The 22264-nt window shown below is 41.3% G+C and overlaps 1 protein-coding gene across 2 annotated transcripts in view; it reads right to left on the bottom strand.

Annotated features, from left to right (window-relative positions):
* Positions 1-19281, bottom strand: part of DCT (dopachrome tautomerase) — a 37982-nt gene extending 18701 nt beyond the window's left edge. For both annotated transcript variants that reach the window (XM_087435927.1, XM_014781820.2), the window contains exons 1-6: positions 18987-19281; positions 10741-11040; positions 8601-8701; positions 8296-8462; positions 6063-6242; positions 4094-4229 (exon numbers count right to left, since the gene is read on the bottom strand). In XM_087435927.1, coding sequence (XP_087292053.1) covers positions 4094-4229; positions 6063-6242; positions 8296-8462; positions 8601-8701; positions 10741-11040; positions 18987-19281 — 1179 coding nt within the window. The remainder of the gene's footprint in view (positions 1-4093; positions 4230-6062; positions 6243-8295; positions 8463-8600; positions 8702-10740; positions 11041-18986) is intronic.
* Positions 19282-22264: the final 2983 nt, after the last annotated feature.

Genomic DNA, 22264 nt, shown 5'->3' with positions numbered 1-22264 from the left:
TTGCAAACCATACATCTGATAAGGGCTTAATCTCCAAAATATATAAAGAACTCATGCATCTCAACAACAAAAAAACTACCAACCCAATTAAAAAATGGGCAAAAGACCTGAACAGACATTTCTCCAAAGAAGATATACAGATGGCCAACAGACACATGAAAAGATGTTCAAAATCACTATCAGGGAAATGCAAATCAAAACTACAATGAGATATCACCTCACGCCCGTCAGAATGGCTATAATTAACAAGACAGGAAACAATATGTGTTGGAGAGGATGTGGAGAGAAGGGAACTCTCATACACTGCAGGTGGGAGTGCAAACTGGTGCAGCCATTATGGAAAACAGTATGGAGATTCCTCAAAAAATCAAGGATAGAACTACCATATGATCCAGCTATTCCACTGTTGGGTATTTATCCAAAGAACTTGAAAACACCAATTTGCAAAGGTACATGCACCCCTGTGTTCATTGCAGCGTTATTCACAATAGCCAAGACTTGGAAGCAACCTAAGTGCTCATCAAGGGACGAATGGATAAAGAAGCTGTGGTATATATACACAATGGAATACTACTCAGCCATAAGAAACGATGAAATCCAGGCATTTGTGACAACATGGATGGACATTGAGGGTATAATGCAAAGTGAAATAAGTCAGAGGGAGAAGGTCAAATACCGTATTATTTCCTTCATTAAGTAGTAGATAATAACAACAATAAACAAACACATAGGGACAGAGACTGGATTGGTGGTTACCAGAGGGGAAGGGGGAAGGGGGGAGGGTGAAAGGGATAATTCAGTACATGTGTGTGGTGATGGGTTGTAATTAGTATTTTGGTGGTGAACATGATGTAGTCCATGCAGAAATAGAAGTACAATGATGTACACCTGAAATTTTTACAATGTTATAAACCAATGTTACTGCAATAAACAAAAAATTAAAAAAACAAAAAAGAAGACACACCAGAGAGCTCGCTCCCTCTCTCTTTCTGTCATATAAGGACACAGCAACAAGGCAGTGGTCTAGAAGCCAGGAAAAGAGCTCTCATCAGGAACTGAATCAGCCGGCACCTTGATCTTGGACTTCGAGCCTCCAGAACTGTGAGATATAAATGTATGTGGTTTAAGCCACCCAGTCTGTGGTATTTTGTTATAGTAGCCTGAGCAGACTAAGACACACTGGTAAGATTAACACTAAGGTGAGGAAAATTCTGGAAAAAAAAAATCATATAATGTTCGTTGGCTACAGTATAATCTAAAGTGGATAATAATATCAACTCAAAATACTGGAAACATAAAAAAGGACCAGTGGTGAAATTTCTTCTTGTAATTTCTCTGAAACCATCTGTCCAAGACATCCAACCCTGAAGACAGACTGTGTTAAAATAGTGAGTGGTGAGTTAAGTGTCTGTAAAACAGAGACATTATTGGGTTCAGCAACTGAAACATGAAAGTTTGTGTTGTCTAAAGCTTCTCAGCCAACTTCAGTGAGCCATACTTGAGGGGAAAAGAAAGCAGCCCCTGACATCCAGGAGCTGGCCTGGCACCATCAGCTACATCCTGGTGTTCTCCTGCTGGACATAAACACTTTCAGGGAATATCAACATCAGACAAGGTCTCTCTGTGGCTGTGATGGCTCAGGACAAAATCAGGACAACCATAATCATTTCTGAGGGCAGACAAAACATGAATATTGTCCAAGCCACAAAATATCCCACATGAACGTTAGCCTTTTCTGTTAATAGAAGCCACTGCCACTGCTGCTGCTTTACCAATTAGACTGCCTTCCCTAGTGGTAAGAATTATTGGGATAGGCCAGCCCCATGGCTTAGCGGTTAAGTGCTCGAGCTCTGCTACTGGCGGCCCGGGTTCCGATCCTGGGCGCGCACCGATGCACCGCTTCTCCGGCCATGCTGAGGCCGCGTCCCACATACAGCAACTAGAAGGCTGTGCAACTATGACATACAACTATCTACTGGGGCTTTGGGGAAAACAAAAAAAGGAGGAGGATTGGCAATAGATGTTAGCTCAGATCCAGTCTTCCTCAGCAAAAAGAGGAGGATTAGTACGGATGTTAGCTCAGGGCTGATCTTCCTCACACACACACACACACAAAAAAAGAATTATTGGGATACCCAAGCAGAGTTACCCCTGCTTCCAGACAGCACCCGATCCAGAGCAGAGCCCTGCTTCCTTAATCCCTCCCCAAATCACCCAGCACAAGCCCAAATCCTTTCAGTCTTTTCTAACACCTGAGACACTCCACGGTTCCCCATTCTGTCACTGCCATGAGCCATAAACCCCACATGTTCCACTACAGCTGTGTTCCTGGTGGTCTTCGGCTGGAGGACACTGACTAAGGGCAGCCGCGTTAATGTGGCCCTGACTTGCACTTCCCTCATCTTGTTTATCTCAAGAGAGCCCCTTGGTGAACACATTTTTAACGCTAATAAAGCTTGGAATTCTAACATTTACAATCCTGTTGTCAAGTTTCCTTCTGTTTTTCCTGTTGTTTTAAAGGGAGACAGAAATCAGACTCAAATGCATCAAGAGAGTTCCTCGCACTTTGAATTTTAAAGAACTGTGAGGCTCCTCCACAGTCATAGCAACTCTCTCTACTGGCTGTATTAACTCTCAGAGGTATGAAGCCAGTTAATAAATTAAGCAATCTCAAATGTGAGTTTTTGCATTAATTGAAGGCATTTGTCGTTTTTTTCTATCCAGCACCCTTTCTCCACCCTCCTCTCCTCTTCTGGCTAACAGAACCTTTCTTTCCTGCAGAGAACTCACTAAAGGTGGTGTGTGCTGGGTTCCCAAACTTACCACTCCCCTCACACAATGGAGTGATCATGTGACCTTGGTCTGGCCAATCAGAAGACCTCATTCCTCTTGCTACACTGATTGGTTCAGGGAAGGCAGGGAACCCAGGCCTGGCCAATCCTGGGGCTGTTCTCCTGTTGCTATGGAAACACAGCTTCTTTCTGCCACGGGTGTGCTGAGCTGATAGCATGCACATCTGTGGCTGCCAATGGCCCTGTCAGCTACCACACGGAAAGAGGCTGTTTATGAAGACAGACACAGAGAACTGACATCATTTGAGCCCCCAGATTCAGCAATGCCTGAAGCCAGGGCACTCCTGAATTTCCCAGTTATTTAAGCCAATAAATTAATTTTTTTAACCTAAATCAGTTTGAGTGGAATCTCTGTTCATTTACAAACAAGAGATAAGACCAAATAGACCTTCAAGTTTGCAATCTGATCTATCCCAATTTGTCCATTCAGCACTACCAGGTTCCTTTATATATCAGTAGGCTCCTGCAACTGGGGGAGGGTAGTGGCCATATGTCACCACCTTCTCAAATAAACTTGGAACTAGGTGGTATGTAACCATGAAAGCAAGTGTAAGACCCAATTCTGTTAAACCTACAAATACTTATTAGCAAGTAGACATAGGAGGAGTGAAAGAACTTGTTCTTGTACACCTGGGGAAGTTCGCACGCTCCTTTGACAAGTGTCTTGCATGGAATATTCACTCCAAAGTGGACACGATGATATTATGACAGCAGGAGCAGCTAATTTTTAGTCAGAATCTTTTGTGAAGTGAGGGGGATAGGACCAAACACCAACAGAGCTTTGAACTCCACGTGCTGCTCCAAAGGTGCCACGTTGCTGGGCTTCATGCGACAGTTGTGGTGCCTGCAAAGTCCTTCTAGCCCACCACTTATCTTCAACACCACTCATTTCACCAATGAAAAATCATTTATCATTATGTTAATTTATGACAAATTATGCTAAATTATAAAATAATTTATGATATCATTATGCGAATTTATGAATCCACCTTTGGACTATAAACTCCTGTCTAGGGTCATTCCAAAGCTTACCGTCTCTAAAGCATGGATTTCTGATGAAGGGACTTCAAATGCTATCTAACCACCTCTGTGGTGCAGATGAAAATTAATTTACATATGCATACATCCCATTGTTCACACAGAGAATAAAACACATCTCAGACTTTAATCTTACTTAAAAGCAAATAAATCCAACACATTATCTAGAAAATTTTTCATCTATTCTGAGTCTTTGAACATACCACAAAAATGGGATCATTGGCGGCAGAATGTGGCAATGCATTTGTCCCGTTCAGGAAGGAATGAACCAAATTATGAAGGCTCATCACTCGAGAGTCCAGGGTGCCATCTGCTTTATCAAACCCTTCCAGGGCATTCCTGAGAGAAATCAGCATATCAGCAACAACAGTCATGGATAGATAAAGGTCTCTTTTTATTGGTTCCATCCTAGACAACAGTCTTCTAATTTGAGATTGGGTAGGAAAATGAGAAGCTCTGTCATAACTAATTAACTAACCAGTCACCCCAACCTTTAATGATGATCTTCTATAAGGGGACGGAACTCTTAATCAATGTTACTTCTGCACCTGTTCAGTTGGATTATATCTCTTTTGTATACTGTATGACAATTATTTATCTTCATTTCTGTCTCCCGTGCCACACTATGAACTCCTAGAGGGCAGAGACTGTGTTTTCTTCAGATTTTTATTGCCAGGGCTCAGCACCATGCCAAACACATGGTCTGTGATCAATAAATATTTTTTGAATTAACATATAATCCTATACTCATATTTCTCAACAAAATAGACCTGCAGCTTGACTGTAATATATTCAGCATTCTAAACATATCCCAAAATTCTCCTATCCTTCTCTTTTTTCCTCTCCCCATTTTCAGAAAATTCTAATTGTCAATTGTCCATACGCTAACTCAGTGAGCCTCAAATTTAAGCATAGGTTGGAATCATTGGAGAAAAACCCATATTTCTTGCCCGCTTCCGGAGTTTCTGATTCAGTAGGTACAGGCTGGGTCCAAACAATTTGTAGTTCTAACCAACTCCCAGGTGACACCAGTTATGGTGGTCTAGGAGCCCCATTTTGAGAACCACTCCCTTAACTCAAATCTATATGGACGGCACTCTGTTTCAATAACATTTTTATCACAATGAAACTAGTGCATACTCTGTTTCAAGACAATCTTAAATGTCACCTTTTACCTCGCCTTTGACACTACTCTGAGGGCTGTGTCCAACTCCAACACAGACTGTGAGCCCTGCTACACTGAGCACAACCTCTGCATTTAAGTTCAGTCTTCCCTGCTCCTGGCCCCAAATAGCCCATCAGTTGTATACCTTACACACAGTTATGAGAGAGAGGGAATTCGGTCTGGGAAACGACCGTGAATCTATCTATTCACCATTCTTTTTTGGAGCCCCATCCATCTTTGTTTAAAATCATTTATATCCATACATATTTCTCATAATTCTTAAGGTCTTTTTAAGGGACAAAATTATTAGTTGACTATTAAATTTCAAGTATTGTAATGTCATTGCTGTGCTGTAATTTGAGCTGCATTTAGTCTGTGTCACTCCTCTGAGATCTCAGACCCCAATATTAAGGTCCATGGATGATAAATTTTTTTTAAAAAGACAGAAAAGAAAAAGAAAGAGCATGAGCAAACATTTTTAAAATCCTACGTTTAAGGAGGTACCCTGGTTCTGAAGACTGTACCTATATAGGTTCAGAAATTAGAAATACAAAACATGGTTTTGAATAGCTAAGGTAGAAGATATTAGGGCCGGCCCCGTGGCTTGGTGGTTAAGTGAGCGCGCTCCACTGCTGGCGACCCGGGTTCGGATCCCGGGCTCGCACCGACGTGCTGCTTCTCTGGCCATGCTGAGGCCGCGTCCCACATACAGCAACTAGAAGGATGTGCAGCTGTGACACACAACTATCTACTGGGGCTTTGGGGGGAAAAAATAAATAAATAAAATCTTTAAAAAAAAAAAAAAAAGAAGATATTAAATCTACACTATCAATTATAGTGAGTGGATGATGACTTTCCTAACCCTGACCTCCTGCTATCCTGTCTTATCAAGAACTTCTCCATTACCTAGCTTTATACTTGGATTTCCTTCCAGTTCATTACAACCACAAGCATGAAAATCTAAAACTGTCGAAAAATGCCAGTCTAGCAGAGCTCAGAGAACCAACCTGAAGCTGAAGGTAGAGTTCTGGAAAAAAGGTGGGTTGTCAAACTTCTTGAGAGACAGACAATCTTGTATGTCTTTTAAGGTTGGCAATTTCTCACTGTTTCTTCCCCCTCGATTTCTTCTCAACAAACCTTCATAGGTTCCATTACACAGGGTGACCCAGTGGTTGTAGTCATCTAAGCTAAGATTTGTAAGGAGATTAAAGATAATATGTCAATTCATAGATAGCATCATAACTTTGGGCCAAGCAAACCAATCATGGTCATAGTCATGATAAAATTTTATTATAGTTACCCTACAAGGGTCAAAACCACGTGGTAAAGGTACTATCTCCCAAAGTAATTATCGATTAAGGAGTTTCAAAAACATAGATCCATAAAATACCAATGCTTAAATATGAAGAATAATTACCATCCATTGGAAAGACAGTAATAATAATTACCATCACAAGGCAAGACAGTGACTCCTGTTACATGCATTTGAATCTTAAGTAACTAAAGAGAGACTGGGGGGCCCGTGTTATACTGAGCTAAGCGAGTTTTGGCAGAAATGTCTGTGTAAAGCTGGAAAAGCATTTTAGGCAAACTGAAGGCAGATGGAGGTGGTCAGAGTAAAAACAGGTGAAACTATACAGAGGAGAGGTATTAGGAGAAATGCTGTATTAGAAAATGTTCCCAGGCAGTAGGGATGGTTATACAGTAAACACGGAGGCTAAGGAGGTTCCAGGCCCGTGAAAGACTGTAACCTACATGCCTGTTAGGCTCTGGGATTCCACCATCAGAGCATTATTTCGTTGGTATAGTTAAAAATCTAAAGATGTTTCCGTGTGGGTTTTAACGGGTGAGGGGATAGTGCCAGGGATGTGAGAATGGAATCAGCAACAAGCATGAGGATGAAAGAGGCCACTACCTAAAAACTAGGCAAAAAAGGCCTCCAAGGCCACATTTCCCAAGTGTGTTCTGGTGAGATGGTCTGTATGCTAAAGGTGCCAGGTCAGAGAAGTGTAGGCCCCTCTTGGAGAATACTAATACACTTACATAAGAAAGGCACTGAGATGTTCTAAAATTAAAAAACCTTTTTAACTCAGCATTCCTTAAATTTATTAGATCATAGAAATCTCTTTTCACATACCACCTATTAATACCCCAAAGCACTATGAGAAATGGTGCTTTACGGAATTATGCTAAGTCATGTAAAAAGCACTTATCCTGTCCCTACGTGTTGTTCAGCACTGTCTGGAGGGCTGTAGGAAAAGCTTAGGAGGTAGAAGATGGGATCCGTGCTAGCTAGGCCTAGACCCCTGAAAACACACGTGTGCCCAGCCTCAGGAGTGTTGGCAACGAAGCTCTGTGCCAAAGAGCAGTCAAAATACACAGGACAGAGGAGCTAGAGTAGAGAGGTTAGAAACAGGAGCATTTTGGAGGAAACAAATGAATAAAGGAAGGCAGAGGAGGCCCTTGGGGAATCTTTTTCTGAGATGTGGCCCAGGAAAGAGAAACAAATTCAAGGAATCACTGAGGACAGAATTCTTCATGAGCTGCAGGCTGCTCATCTGATTATGTGTTCTTTGGTACTTCAGAGGTCTTTCTCCCCTGTGGTCTCACCAGCACCCTATGGTCCAGCCCTACCAGACTGCTGCAAGAGACTTTCCTAGCTTCATATGTGATGTCCCTTCCACCTAGGACACCCACCACCCTCTCCTACATCTGGTTGAGGTCTGTGCCTCCATAAAATCTCTGGATAATTGTCTCCTCCTCTTAGATACTTTCTCTGACTCTCTTCTTGGCTTTGCATATACATCTATTGGGATATGTCTCACGTTGTTTTATAATTTGTTTACAAGCAATTTGCCTTTGTAAACATAACATGATATTTAAAAGGGAAGCTATATTTTCTTCATCCTTGTATTCCCACCACTATTACGCTGCTAGAATATGATCGGTGCTTAAGAAATACTGGCTGAATGCAGGAACTACTTCTAATTTTGAAACAGTTGATCTCAAAATGATGACCAAGCATACTTAATTCACAAGTATGGTTTCTATACCTCTATTTTTTTGTTAAAGGGCTTAGAATTTTTAAAAATCCTACTACCTCCCTCAGGAAAATCATTTTCAGAAACATGTAAACAGAAGCCGACATGCATTAGAAACTGAAATATAAAGAGACTCTCCATCTCTCAGATGTAAGAAAATATGGTCTCTGGATTCCCATTGCTGGTCCATATGTGTTACCTATCACAGACAATTTCCCAGCTGGAGAATCTTGAGTTCTGACTAATCAGCGTTGGATCCTCTTGTCTTGCTGCCCCGAGAAGCTGGTCTGTACACACGTCACACTCGTTCCTCCCAGTGGCAAAGTTCCAGTAGGGCAAAGCAAAGGACTCGTTGCCAGTAAGTCGCTAGAAGCAAAGGGCATGCCTAGTCATTTAATTCATGCCATCAGATACAACAAGAAAGCATGTAAAGCAAAGACTGACATGGGTCTTCACCAAATGTGTAACAAAATTAAAAGAACCAAATGTATGGTTTTCGCCAACCTGGAGATCTCTTTCCAGCCACAACAAATGGTACCGGTGCCATGTAACAAAGGCGGGTCCTTGGTGTGAGAAATCGATGGCCTTGTATGGGCGCCCTGGTCCTAAAACAATTGGAAAACTAATTAAAGATCACAGAATAAGGTTTTTTTTAACGTTAAACCTTACCTGGCATCTGTCTGCAGAGCCAATAAGTCCACGATGTTTTAGTCAGAAAAAATGTTTTTGTCATTTATCTCTCTGAAAACAACATCAACCACAAAACAATTTCAGAAGCAACTAGCACTTTTAGGAGAAATTCTCCTTCATCTCTCAAAAGTTTGATTGTCGACAGAGATCCAGAGAAATTCAGGTCACTGTCAGCTTTAAAAGCCCCTATTATATATCTCATTTTCAAGCAACATTTCATTAAGAGGAAATAAGAGTATCCAAAGAAATAGATCATTAAGACCTAAATGAAATGTATTTTTAAAGGACACTTTCTAACCTAGTCCTTACAAATGCACACATTTATAAGGGAGGGACTAATTAATAACAAAGTAACTTCAACTGCACTTAGTCCTAATTCAGCATTTATAGAACCAAAAAGAACTTCCACGGATTTTGCCTCAGCCATCAATCAGTTACAACCACTAGCTGACAACCATGGTTGCCGAGACTAGAAGAGAGAAAAATACATTCAAACCGATTTGGCTGGCCACTGGAACTGCCAATTTTAGTGAAAAGCTTTGGGCAGTTGAATGACCTCCTTACTGCCTGTTCCATCCTTCTTTCCTCTTTCATAACAGCTTTTGATGGTTATGTAGAAACTTTAGCTAACTTTAGTTCTTTTTCAAAGTACCTATAATAACTTCAGAGAGATGAACAGACATGAATATAAATTTAATTCCTGGATACGACCAGAAACTATAGTTTTCTTTTCCTCTTGAGAGACTACTCTCTCATAAAGCAAAAATTCCTCAGAGTGATGACAGGAAAACTATAAAGGTTTATAGCCAGAAAAGCCTTTGTATCTATCGATAAAGGAAGACAGATGCTTACCTGTGGGGCAAGTTTTAAAAAGCCTCACACTGAGGAAAGACCTGCTGTCGCTGCTGTTGGCTACGTAATCCTTTTTAAATGTTTTAATGCAAGACAGAGTTTAAAGTTCTCAAAATAAAATGAGGAGGGGGAATCAAGTGATGGGGAATGAGTGACAGACACAAGGACAGACAATTCCCAACGAGAATCCAACTATTCAAAGTGAGTGCAACGTCTCCATTCACTCCGACCCCAACGAGGGGCCCCAAAAGTGGAGAGAATTGCAAATATAGCCAAGAGCTCAGGACTGCACTGAGCAGACCTGGAACGGATTCAAGCCCTCGTGGAATTAACTGGTGTCTATGGCTTTCCACTTTCTGAAAATAACTGAGGACAAAGTTGGACCTATGAGATTAATGAAGTTCCTAACAGACAACGCCCCATTCCAAGTCCTGCCGAGGCCTCAATTTTCAGGATCTGGAAGGGCAGGCCACTATTTTCTCAAGCTTCCAGCATAACTGTGGCTCAAAGGGCTAAGCTAAGCTACATTGCTGTGGCTCAGTTTCTGCTTTTCCTTGACAATACAACTCCAAAAAACCCTGGGATCCCAGCAGTGCATGGGCACCATAAACGATGACCTGAAAGTCTAAAGACTAATACCTGTAAGTTTAACGAGATACACCTTCCAACACAAACACTCCAATTCTGCACAAAGAAGCTTCACGTGCTTTAGCACATGTTCCGTTAATTCCTCTAATTTGAAGAAAAGGTCAGAGAGGGCTTCCATGGCCAGATTTAGAAATGTTTTCTTCTGGAATCAAAAGGAATTTGCCTCCACTTCACCAACTCTTGCCTTTGAGGATTAATAGCTTCACAGAGAAGAGTTTAGACTTTGAACCCAAAATACAAACTGTGGGAAAGAACATTTTCAAATGTCTGCAGCCAACATGTAGGAAGAACCTGCTCCACTCTAACTTTGGGCAGCACTGGACAATTCTATGACTTTCGTAAATGTACTCTTCCTTGAGGTTGTTCTCTTGTTAATTAACTTACCTGAAATGACTTCCACCACCCCCAATCCCAAACCTATAATAATATACTTTAAGCTAAGGAAAAAACCTACCTAATAATGTATCTCTAACAGAATAATAATGGAGCCACACAAAGAAATCATAAATGCTGCAGTTGGCAATCTGTGGCTGGGTCCCATTTGGCCCAAGCAGGCCAAGCCAGTGTTGCGTGGTGATCACGTAGTCAGGGTGCGTGGTGTTCTTTGCAAGGTCTAAGGCGTCCAAGAACTGCTCCCTCTCTGGAGGAGTCAAGGAATGGATATTCTGCCGAACAACTGGTGGTTTCTTCTGATCGCAGTTGGGGCCGGTCCAACCAAACTTGCAGTCCCCACAGTTATAGCCAGCAAAGTTTCCTAGTTTATTAAAAAAAAAAAAAAAAACAGAGAGAGAGAGAAAGATGGAAGAGGAAATAAGTTTATATAGTTTGGAGGACTTTTCTGAATTCGAACGCTGGGGTAGAATGGAAGAGAAGATAAAGGTGTTTACAAAAGGGCAAAGAAAGCCAATTTCTACTCTTTCCTACTCTTCTCTTGAAATGTTTGTATCTCCAAGGGGACTAAACACTGGCGAGTTCCCTAGAATATTCCCAGGAAAGAAACAGGATATGAAATGTATTACATGCTGTTATGGGCTGAACCCCCTTAAAATTCATATGTTGAAGTCCTAACTCCCAGTACCTCAGTATATATATGACTGTATTTGGAGATAGGATATTTAAAGAGGTAATTAAGTTAAAATGAGATCATTAGAGTGGGCCCTAATGCAATATGACTGATGTCTGTATACGAAGAGGAAATTTGGACACAGATAGTTACAGAGGGAAGACCACGTGAAGGAAGACACAAGGAGAAGACAGCCAAACCTCCTGACCCCTTATCTGGGACTTCAGGCCTCCAGAACCGTGACAGAAGGAATTTCTGTATGTCACCCGTCTGTGGCACTTTGTAAAGGAAGCCCTAGCAAACTAATGCGCTGCCTGCCATGCTCTCCTTCCTCTCACAAGTCATGCTGGAAGGGGTCCCTTCCTATGTCCTCTCCACGTCCCCACCTGGGGCCCGAGCAGCAGCCTCAGATGTCACTGCTGAGCCCCTGCTATCCAGCGGCACACACAAAAGGGCTGAAACAAAACAGTTCATTGATTTAGAGAAAGAACAGAATATACACCAAGCTAAAGGTGGAACCAAAATAAATAAGCTGATCTCCAGGAATTTAGGTGAACTCTGACATTAAAAAAGCCGGTTTATTTCACAAAGGAGACCGAGTTAAGACAAAATCAATGGCAGCTGGCAGGTCGTAAAGGTGAATTCGCTCCCATGGTGTCAGCAAGTGTAGATCACTGCAGGGGTCCCTGTCGGTTGCACAAATGTCTCTGCTTTATCAACCGAGAGACTGAGTGTTAGTCATCTCAAGCTCTAAGCATCTTTCTGATTAGCATCTAAAGTTTAAATTATTTTAGCTTGCCCTTGACTTTTCCCATTTTAGGCTCAATTATTACTTTTGTGTGACCAGCACCTCATTCCTTAGGTGGTGATGTTAGAGAGTAAATATTTAAATATTATTGGAGTGAAACGTTGAACAAAAGGGGATAATGACGTTTATCTCCCAAGAGATTAGAGAGTTTTGTACGGTGTTTAACGGGGGTGACCTGCCCCCTTGCTCTCCTCCTGCACCTCCCGCTCCCAGCCCTTTCTACTTGCTCTTCCTTCTGTCTGCAACACTTTTCCCTCATAGTCTCCCTAAATTCCTCTTTGCCTGGGTTACCTACTCCTCCTTTAAGCTTCACAATGGGTCCTCTGCAAGGTCATCCTTGATTCCACACGTCAGGGTCAGGTGCTCCCATGCTGTGCCCCCTGCGTATGTATCCCATGTTCCCCTTTCAATGAATTGATCACACCAACTGGAATCATCTACTTGTCTCAGCTACAGGCAACGGAGCTGTGCTCGGCCTTGTGCAATATGAGTATTTGTTGAATGAGTGAAAGAAGTACAAAGCCAAATCACCATGATGTATGCTTTAAATCTCTTACAATTTTAGTTGTCGATTATACCTCAATAGAACTGAAATTTAAAAAGAGATTTTAATTCAAAAAAGAAGGACAGAAGTATAAAGCATGTAGTAGAAAAGTCGATAAACACAAAATTTCTTCTTCCTTTCTCCCCTTATCCTTGTGGATTAGAAAGAAAAACGGGCCCTGTAAATAATTTGGATAAACTTTAAGTACCAAAATAGGGTAAGTAAAAAATACTATGACCGTAGTAGAGAGAAGGTTATTTGGAGTGTTAAAGGAAAAGAAAATTTTCTAATAGCATGGAAACAAAATGATTAGCACTTGTACTATGTAAAGAAAATGCACAGGCATCCTTTTCTATTAACCCAATGGATTTTTTGATGGTTAAAGAAAATGTTCTTAAAAATATCATAAGTAGGAAGAATTTTTTTAAGTAATTAGTTGTTTGGGTTCTATGCTCTTTGTCACATAGAAAATAGTCTATCTACTGTTACCTAACTCAATTATCTCAATTTCCTGTTTCTACACCATATGAGAACACAAGTAAAAAAATAGTTAAAAGGAAAAATTCTAGTAGTCCCAAGACTGAAAATCATGTTTTTGAATAGTTCGAGTTAGACATTAAATTTTATGTTGATTACTGGAGTGAAGCTACTGAATACAATTATTTAACCAATATTTATTGAGTAGCTACTATAGGATCAGATCCTGTGCAAGGTGCTTCAGGCTTTATAGAGTTTGGAGTCTATCTATTTTCCCTCAGGGAACCTAGTAAAATTGTATAGTATCTATTTTTAAAACATCTTTGATTACAACATATCCCCTACTCTGGCAGCTTTTACAAAAATAAAATATTTTTTGAGGAGTAATTGAATGAAATGCACCTGAAGAATACTAACCACCCAAACTTCCAGCTGTTTGCCTATTGCCTGATGACTGGAGGAGAATGTATATTCACAACTCTACAATAGGAGAGTAATTCCTTCCTTCAAAATGCTAAGAAATAGCACACCTAAATTTTGTAATAATAAATTCAATACATTTCTACATTTAAAGACATAAAACTTGTCTTTGAATTTTAGGGTCTCATTGTTGAAACTGAGTAATTCATAACTTAGGCTGTGAGTTTTAAGATTCCTGCACTTTCTTGACCACAATTCTTTTTCATTGCTAGAAACAAAATTACCAATAACTAATTATCTCCCTCATTCATTTATTCAACAAATAATTTATTAACACCTACTACCTAGGGGCAGTCAAAACTAAGCAAGCCTCCCTCTGCTCTCACAGATTTATTTCCGTTCAAATTGCCACACTTGGTAACTTTGGACTTACCTTCTCAGAGCCTGTCATTTTGGAATAGGAGTTCTACTTCATAGGGTTCTTATGGAAAACAAGTATGTTAATAGATTAGAGCATTTAGAACAGTATCTGGTGCATAGCAAGTTCTATATTAAGTGTTATTATTACTAGTATTATTAGATACTACTTATCAAGCAGTGTTGTATTAGCATTTGTTTCATATCTGTCTTACTTATCCACTAACCTGTGGACACAATAAAGATCATGTCGGGTTTTTTCCTCTTTGTGCCTGAAGGGCCTAACATAATTGGTGCTAAATAAACATTGGTTTGGTGGCTGATGAAGGAATCCATGAATAATTGAATAAAAGGCATTAGGCACTAGAGGACACAAATATAAACAAGGCACAGTGCCTTCATCCAGTGGAGATGAAGGGCATGTGCACAATGAAATATAGACACAAGTCTAACTGTGGGAAAGTGAAAACAGGAATAAACCAAGTGCCATGGACGCAAAAGACAAAATGACCAATTCTGATTCAGAAGACCAGAGATGCTTCACATCTCTTTTCACAAAACCAGAGTTGCCCCCAAAAAGCAATGTAGACGTATTAATAAGAAAACATTTGTTTGGATTTGAGCTCGCCTAGGACCCAGAAATGTAGTCAATAAAAAAATTCCTTTTCCAGCATGTCTCAGAGAAAATACACCAAAGCCCTGCAGTCAGGTCCCTTTCATTTCTGAGCTTCTAAACCTGATCTAAAGAATTTGTTATTCTGCTGAAGACAACTGAAAAGTGTAGCAACATGAACGCATAGCACACAAAATGTTTATTTCTTTAATATATATTTCTTAGTAGTTCCTTGCGTCAAATTGAACATGAGTTCATTTTTTCCGTTAATCCACTAATAGCAGTAGCAAAAAATTTAAGAGGGGCCTTTTAGAAAAGATTGCTTTATCTTACTGGGAAATGAAGAGAGAGAAATAAAGGATCCCTAGATGATACCAGTCTATATCATTGAGTGTGCCCTTGAGCAAAAATTAAATTTAAAAAGTCAAAGTGCTTTACCTACTTAGGACTGGGATAATAGTGGAAAGAGTGAGAACAACCAAACAGTGCACGTTCCTACACGAACTGCCTCAGCTCAAACTCGGGAGGCTATTAGACTAAATAAGCTTAAAGATCACCGATTAGGGAATTTACAAGGAGCTCTAAATAGCCTATTCCTTTTAATTAGAGATTCTATTATTTTAATAACAATACTTCATACTCACTCAGGGCCTTTCATCTATGGAGCTCAAAAGGATTTTACAAGTGTGGTTTCATCATTATCCCCATTTCAGAGATTGGAAAATGGAGGCACTTAGTCACTTGTACAAACAAGGAGTTCTCAGACAACTGTTCAAAAACAGTTTAGTGCGCATGTTTTTCAAAAGTCCAAAGACGCAACTGCAACTGGTGTATTCACAGAAATGCCAACTGGCAGGTAAGACTTGTAAGGTGAACAGCTAAAGCCAAAATTCAGCTCTTTCTGACAATTAACTTCAGTAATTTTTTTGTTTCTATTTATTCCTACAAAGAATAAAGAAGTTCTCTCTAGAGAATTTGAGCACACAATTTAGGCTTTTTCCCCTTCAGAGTTTGTATTTATTTCTCTGTATTCAGCTAAAATCTTTTACCAGCTTCAAAATCATGAAGACTATGGTGTGTTTATTTTATTCTTTTATTAATTTTATTGTGGTAAGATAACTTAACATGAGATCTAGCCTCTTAACCTATCTTTTTTTTTTTTTTGGTGAGGAAGATCAGCTCTGAACTAACATCCGATGCCAATCCCCCTCCTTTTTGCTGAGGAAAATTGGCCCTGGGCTAACATTTGTGCCCATCTTCCTCTACTTTATATGGGACGCTGCCACAGCATGGCTTGACAAGCAGTGCATCGGTGCGCGCCAGGGATGCGACGAACCCCAAGCTGCCAAAGCGGAGCACAAGTACTTAACCACTGCGCCACCAGGCTGTCCCCTTAACCTATCTTTAAATGTACAATACATTATTGTTGACTCTTCAATGTTGTACAAATCTCTAGAACTTATTCATCTTGATTAAGTGAAACTTTATGCCCATTTATTAATAACTCCCATCCCCTTCCCCTGGCCCCTGATAACCAGTATTCCACGCTTTGATTCTATTAATTTGATTATTTTAGATACCTCAAATAAGTGGAATTATGCAGTATTTGTCTTTCTGTGACTGGTTTATTTCACACAGTATAATGTACTACAAGTTCATCCATGTCGTTGCATATTGCAGAATTTTCTTCTTTTTTAAGGCTGAATGGTATTCAGTTGTATACATATACCACTTGGCTAGGATGTGGAGAAATTGAAACCCTTATGTTCTATTGGTGGGAATGCAAAATGGTGCAGCTGCTATGGAAAACAGTATGGTGGTACCGCAAAAAATTAAAAATAGAACTATCATATGATCCAGCAATTCCACTTCTGGGTATTTAACCATAAGAATTGAAATCAAGATCTTAAAGAGATATTAGCATTTCTATGTTCACTGCAGTACTATTTGCAATAGCCAAGACGTGGAAACAACCCAAATGCTCATTGACAGATGCATGGAGTGTTTATTTTTCCATTGAATTAACAAAGTTCAGAGTGATCAATAGTCTGGTTGCCAGAAGCTAATCTACCTTTCTTCCTTAATAAATTTTGGGTGACCTCAGAAGAATCCCAGGGATCCTATTTGCAAAAGAATTATGGAGCTACCAGAGAAGAGGGCTTCGGGGCATTCAAGATCAGGTTTAAATTCTGAAGACTGCCTCCCAAACCATGAAAAAGCTACCCTAGGAAGACAGTCAGCTCTCTCTTTGGGGAAGAATAAACTGAAGGATATGTGCCTTGCTTTGGGACATATGACACATCACAGTGATTATTGTGCACACTAAATACCTTTCCAGCTCAGCCACTAAGGACTAAGTCTGGCACTCTGAGACTCAAGGAAAAAAACATCCAGCCAACCTAAGTGGAGCCATCCAAAGTTAGGATGGAAAGAGCTATGGTCCTGAATGAGTCTAGACAGATCAAATCATGGAGGAAGGGAGGCGAGCCACAGCCCAGGAGTGGGTCTTGGGGGATAGTCATGGTCTCGACAATGGTTGGAGATGGAGATTATACACCCTGAGGAAGCTCTGCTCCTTGGACTGACCTGTAGATCTGTGATGTCCTTACAGCCTAGACTTACAGGACAGGCCCTGTTTCTGGCCCACTGTCTCTTAGGTATGTTTATCCTCCTCAGAGCAGGGGAATCCCTTTTTATATCTTGAACGTAGGTCACTGTGATCCAAAACTCCTGTCACTTCTGGAGGAATATTTGTAAGCATTCCCTCAGGAAACAGAGATTGCAATTATCCCTTCTATTCTGCCATTTTCTATTTTTCCCTTCCCCACCTGTTTTAAAAAAACTTACTAGCCAGGTCAAAAAAATAAAATAGATGGGATGATAAGAAGAGTTAACAGTTACATCTGATTTCCTAATACCTTCTGCCCCAGGATTCTGTACAACGGAGATTCCCAACCTTTGTAAGTTGTGTCGCTCTATCATTGATTGACCTGGAAATAAGTGTTCTAGAAGTATTTTTGAGTCATGGACAAAGAAGTTACTGTGTTGTGTGGTTTCCAATCGCACAGGTAGTATGAGACCTGCTGCTTCTCAGACTGAAAAGCCGTGAGAATCTAAGAAACAATGTCTATAGAAGCAAATGCTCGATTAGAAAAAAGTGGATAGCATACATTCAATATGCTACTTAAAACTTTTGTCACAACAAATACTCAGAGCAAAACTAACAGTTCCTTTGAATCACAGAATTAACACTATGTATACAAAATAATTATAAAGCCAGAATTTTTTAAAAGTTAAAAAAATCTAGCATCTTTCCTCCAGGAACATCACAGTTCTTTTACATTCCCTTGGTTTACCTTTTTATACCCTTACGTAGCTCAGATATCTCTATTTTCCTCTGTTCCAGCATCTTATGAGAACATAAGTAAAAAAATAATATAAAAAGGAAAAATTCTTATGCAGCTGGATATTGTAGACCAGTGTCCACGGGCTTTGCTAAAGTTGCCGCTGATGTTTTTTGTGTTTCAAATGCCTTACCAGCCTTTGGGTGTCTATCTCTGCTGTTCACGGTCGCTGAACAGTGGAGGGAGCAGTACTGAGGTGGATTTGAGAAGGCTCAGAGGAGCCAAAAGAATAAGAAATGCACAGAGATGTCAAAGAATGGGTAATAAGAGAGACCAAGGTCTAAAAGAGGGACACTGAGCAAATGTTGAAATGCCCACATCAAACCCAGACAAGAGGGAAAAAGCATTATTATAGCCCCCTTCCCCAGCACACTTGAGAAAGTTCTGTCCTCCCACGTCTCTCCAACTTTGGCAAAGTCACAACCCAGTCATAACCTTAACGAGCAAGATGCACCCTGCTTGAGACCTGTTCAAATCATTAAAAATGCTGAGACTAGGACTACAGAACACCTGCCTTTGATGCCTGTCTTCCAGTTGCCAAGCCTTGCCCACCCGCCTCTTAGAACAAGTACAAACCCGTTACAGAAGGAGAAGGCACCGAATTGATCTTGAAAGGACTTGCTCTGAGTTTCAAAGCTGACTCTTGAGGTCTTTAGCTTCCTTTTCCAACAAACAAGGCAAGGGCTTGTTGGCATGAGTTCATATAACCAGGCTTGGCCCACGTAATATTTATTTAGTTTCCATAATTAGATATATAGAGGATGTGAAGAATAAACCAAGACACCAGCCTTACTCAATTTGCTGCCTACAGAAAACAAACTTGGTTTGCCTTTCAAAGCCTAGTCTAACAGTCACAAGAGTCTCAGCTCTTCCTTAGAAGAGGCTCCCTTCCCAGCTGGGCCTTCCCCACCGAACTCAGAGCATGCAGGGTCTGCCCACAGGGGTCCCCCTCACCTGTGCACTTGCAGGTCCGGTCAAAGAACTTCCTTGGCCAGCGTTCTCGGTCATCCTGGTTGCGCAGGACATAAGGACCACTCCAGGGCCTGGTGTCAGCTTGCACCTCTGTGCACTGGCCCCGGCCCTCCTGAGAGCCGCAGACGTTGGCCGGCTCCACGCCCAGCGGCGGGCAGCACTCCTTGGCCAGCAGGCTGCCCACCGTCATGCAGGCCCGGGGGAACTGTGCCCAGGCTCCAGGCGGGATTCCACAGCCCAGCCAGCGGAGCAGCAGCCCCAACCAAAGGGGGCTCATGGCTTTATAATTGGGAAAACTCGCTCGCTTTCCGCTCCTTGCTTCTATCCTGCCTTTCTCCTTGTCTTCCACTCTTGAGATCTGGAACATTCACTCAGTTTTTGATTTTGGAGGGTTTGTTTTTTTTTTTTTGGTATATTTTTGTTTTTCTTTCTATTCCTCTCCTCTTTAAAAAATACTCACAAAAATCACAGAACCCACGAATATGCACATGTGTACGTGCACATGCACAGACTGTTTTATGTGATTCAAACAACTAAAACAAATTTAATTCCATTAGAAGCGCCTCTAACAGCCAGATTTAATGAGGGCAGTGCTTCCCACCATCTTCCCCTGTTAAACCAGGCTCTGTCTAATTGAGTTAATTTACAGAGAGCCCCAGTTATAAGACTTATTATGCTGGTATTTCTAAACCCCTCCTTTCCTCCCTTTGCCCATGACTTTAATTGCCTTGAACTCAGTTCAAAAGCCAAACGCCGTGCTGCCTTTATTCTATCTGGCTTGCCAAGCCACGAGGCCTTGTAGGTTTGTGTAAGGGCTGGGAGAAGCCATCATTAGGGGGATTAGTATTACAGAAATCCTCATCGTTAGCACATGACCCAAAGTGCACAGTGAAGTAGATAAAGTTTCTGCCTTTGTTTCAAGAGGGCAAAACCATCTTCATTATCTGGGCTCATGTGCTCCAGCCAAGCCTGTGACCTCAGACTTCCCGGGGAGTCAATAGATGCAGTGAGCTCGTTGTCAAAGGCCCTTTATAGACAAGTGCGCATTGCTAACTACATTTCACTCCTGACTGCCTCCTGACGTGCTAGAAAGGCCACTACAGGAGGTCACACAACTTCAGAAATAAAGAAACATTTATTGAGGGCTGACGTACAAGTAATTGCTTTGTTCCACAATTAGGGACCCTCTTCCCTCCAAATAATAATGTACTATTCTCCTATTCTGCACATCTATGCAGCAGGTTTTTTTTTAATTACACAAAGTACCACGCCACCAGAAATTCAAAATTTTCATTGGCTGATTGTGAGGAAGGCAGCGGGACAATTTGGAGCAAGGGCTTGCAAGTGACATCTTTTCATTTATGTTAAAGTTAAGCATTGCCAATCTTCAATCTAGAAGGCAAAGCCTCCCCCAGTACTTCTGGGGGCAGCAAGGGGAGCGTCCAGATCAGCAACGGTGGCCGCTGTCAGAGCATCCATTTACCCCTTCATGGTCGAAGCAGGACCATCTTAGTGCCAAAAGGGTCTGTACAGACAGCTGGTATGAAACTAGTTCAGTTTCTAAGAATATTTTATATTGGGGCGTAAAGATAAAGAACGTTATGTTCCAAAGCAAAATCCTAAGGTTAAAAATATTTTTATATAGATGTTCCTGCCCCTTGTACTTCTGTGTCACCCCCATGACATTAAGTTGTTGTGACTAATTAAATGGCAGTTCTCAACTCTGGCTCTGCACCAATGCCAGCCAGTCAGTACCCCAAGCCCATTGAAGCAGAATCTCTGAGACTATGGCCCAGACTTCAGCAATTTTCTTTTTTTTTTTTTCTGTGAGGAAGATTGGCCCTGAGCTAACATCTATTGCCAATCTTCCTCTTTTTGCTTGAGGAAGATTATTGCTGAGCTAACATCTGTGCTAATTCCCCTCTATTTTGTATGTAGGATGCCACCACAGTATGGCTTGATGAGTGGTGCATAGGTCAACACCCCAGATCCGAACCTGCAAACCCTGGACCGCTGAAGCAGAGCACACGGACTTAACCACTATGCCACCAGGCCAGCTTATTTAGTATTTTTTATAAGTTCTCCAGGCAGTCAGAGTTGAGAATCACTGGGTCGGAATAAAGCACAGCTCTAAAAGATATGCTAGAATAGAGTGAGCTAGAAAATTCTATGTGTATTAGTGTTCCCAGGCTGCCTTAACAAATTACCACAAACTGGGTGGCTTAAAATAGCAGAAATTTATTATCTCACAGTTCTGAAGGCCAGAAGTCCAAAATCAGTGTGTCCACAGGGCTGTGCTCCCTCTGAAGGCTCCAGAGGAAAATCTTTCTTGCCTCTCCTAGCTTCTGGTGGCTGTTGCCATTCCTCGGCTTTCTTGGTTTTGAGGCGACTTCATTCCAATCTCTGCATAGTCACATGGCCTCCTCCTCTTGTGTCTGTGTCTCTCCTCCATGTGTCTGTTATAAGGACACTTGTTGCTGGACTTAGGGACTACCTGGATAATCCAGGACAATCTCATCTTGAGTTTCTTAACTTAATTACATCTGCAAAGACCCTTTTACCAAATAAGGTCACCTTCACAGGTTCTGGGGCGTGGACATATCTTCTTGGATACCACATTCAACACACTACATCATGGCTGTGAATAGTGAATAATACTAGAACTGTAGTATCTCAGAGTTGGAAGGGTGTTTTGGAGCTCGTTCATTCATTCCATGTGTATTTGTTGACCCACATCATGCCAACATTGTGACACTGTGCGATTTCACTCTATGTTTCGTGAAACCCTGGATTCCATAATATTAGATTCAAATTTCCTGGATACTGATGCTGACGGCATCAACAATGCTCATGTCAGAATGCCCCCAGGTCTAGGTCCTGGGATCTCTTTTCTTTTTTTTTTTTAAAGATTTTTTATTTATTTATTTTTCCCCCAAAGCCCCAGCAGATAGTTGTCTGTCATAGCTGCACATCCTTCTAGTTGCTGTATGTGGGACGCGGCCCCAGCATGGCCAGAGGAGCGGTGCGTCAGTGCGCACCCGGGATCCGAACCCGGGCCGCCGGCAGCACAGTGCGCGCACTTAACCGCCAAGCCACGGGGCCGGCCCTGGGATCTCTTTTCTTTCATAACAACTCTTGCTACATAAATCACATAGTCTGGGGCTTTATATGCAGGCTATCATGAATGCCCCAAAATTACAACCCTGGCCCTGACCTCAGCTGTGAAGTTGAACTTCCTACTTGACCTCTCCACTTGGAGG

Source organism: Ceratotherium simum, chromosome 10, assembly GCF_057802395.1.
Source record: "Ceratotherium simum simum isolate JZ-2026a chromosome 10, ASM5780239v1, whole genome shotgun sequence".
Lineage (NCBI taxonomy): Eukaryota > Metazoa > Chordata > Mammalia > Perissodactyla > Rhinocerotidae > Ceratotherium > Ceratotherium simum.
Note: the sequence above shows the minus strand (reverse complement) of the source record. Positions and strands in the feature narration are given on the sequence as shown.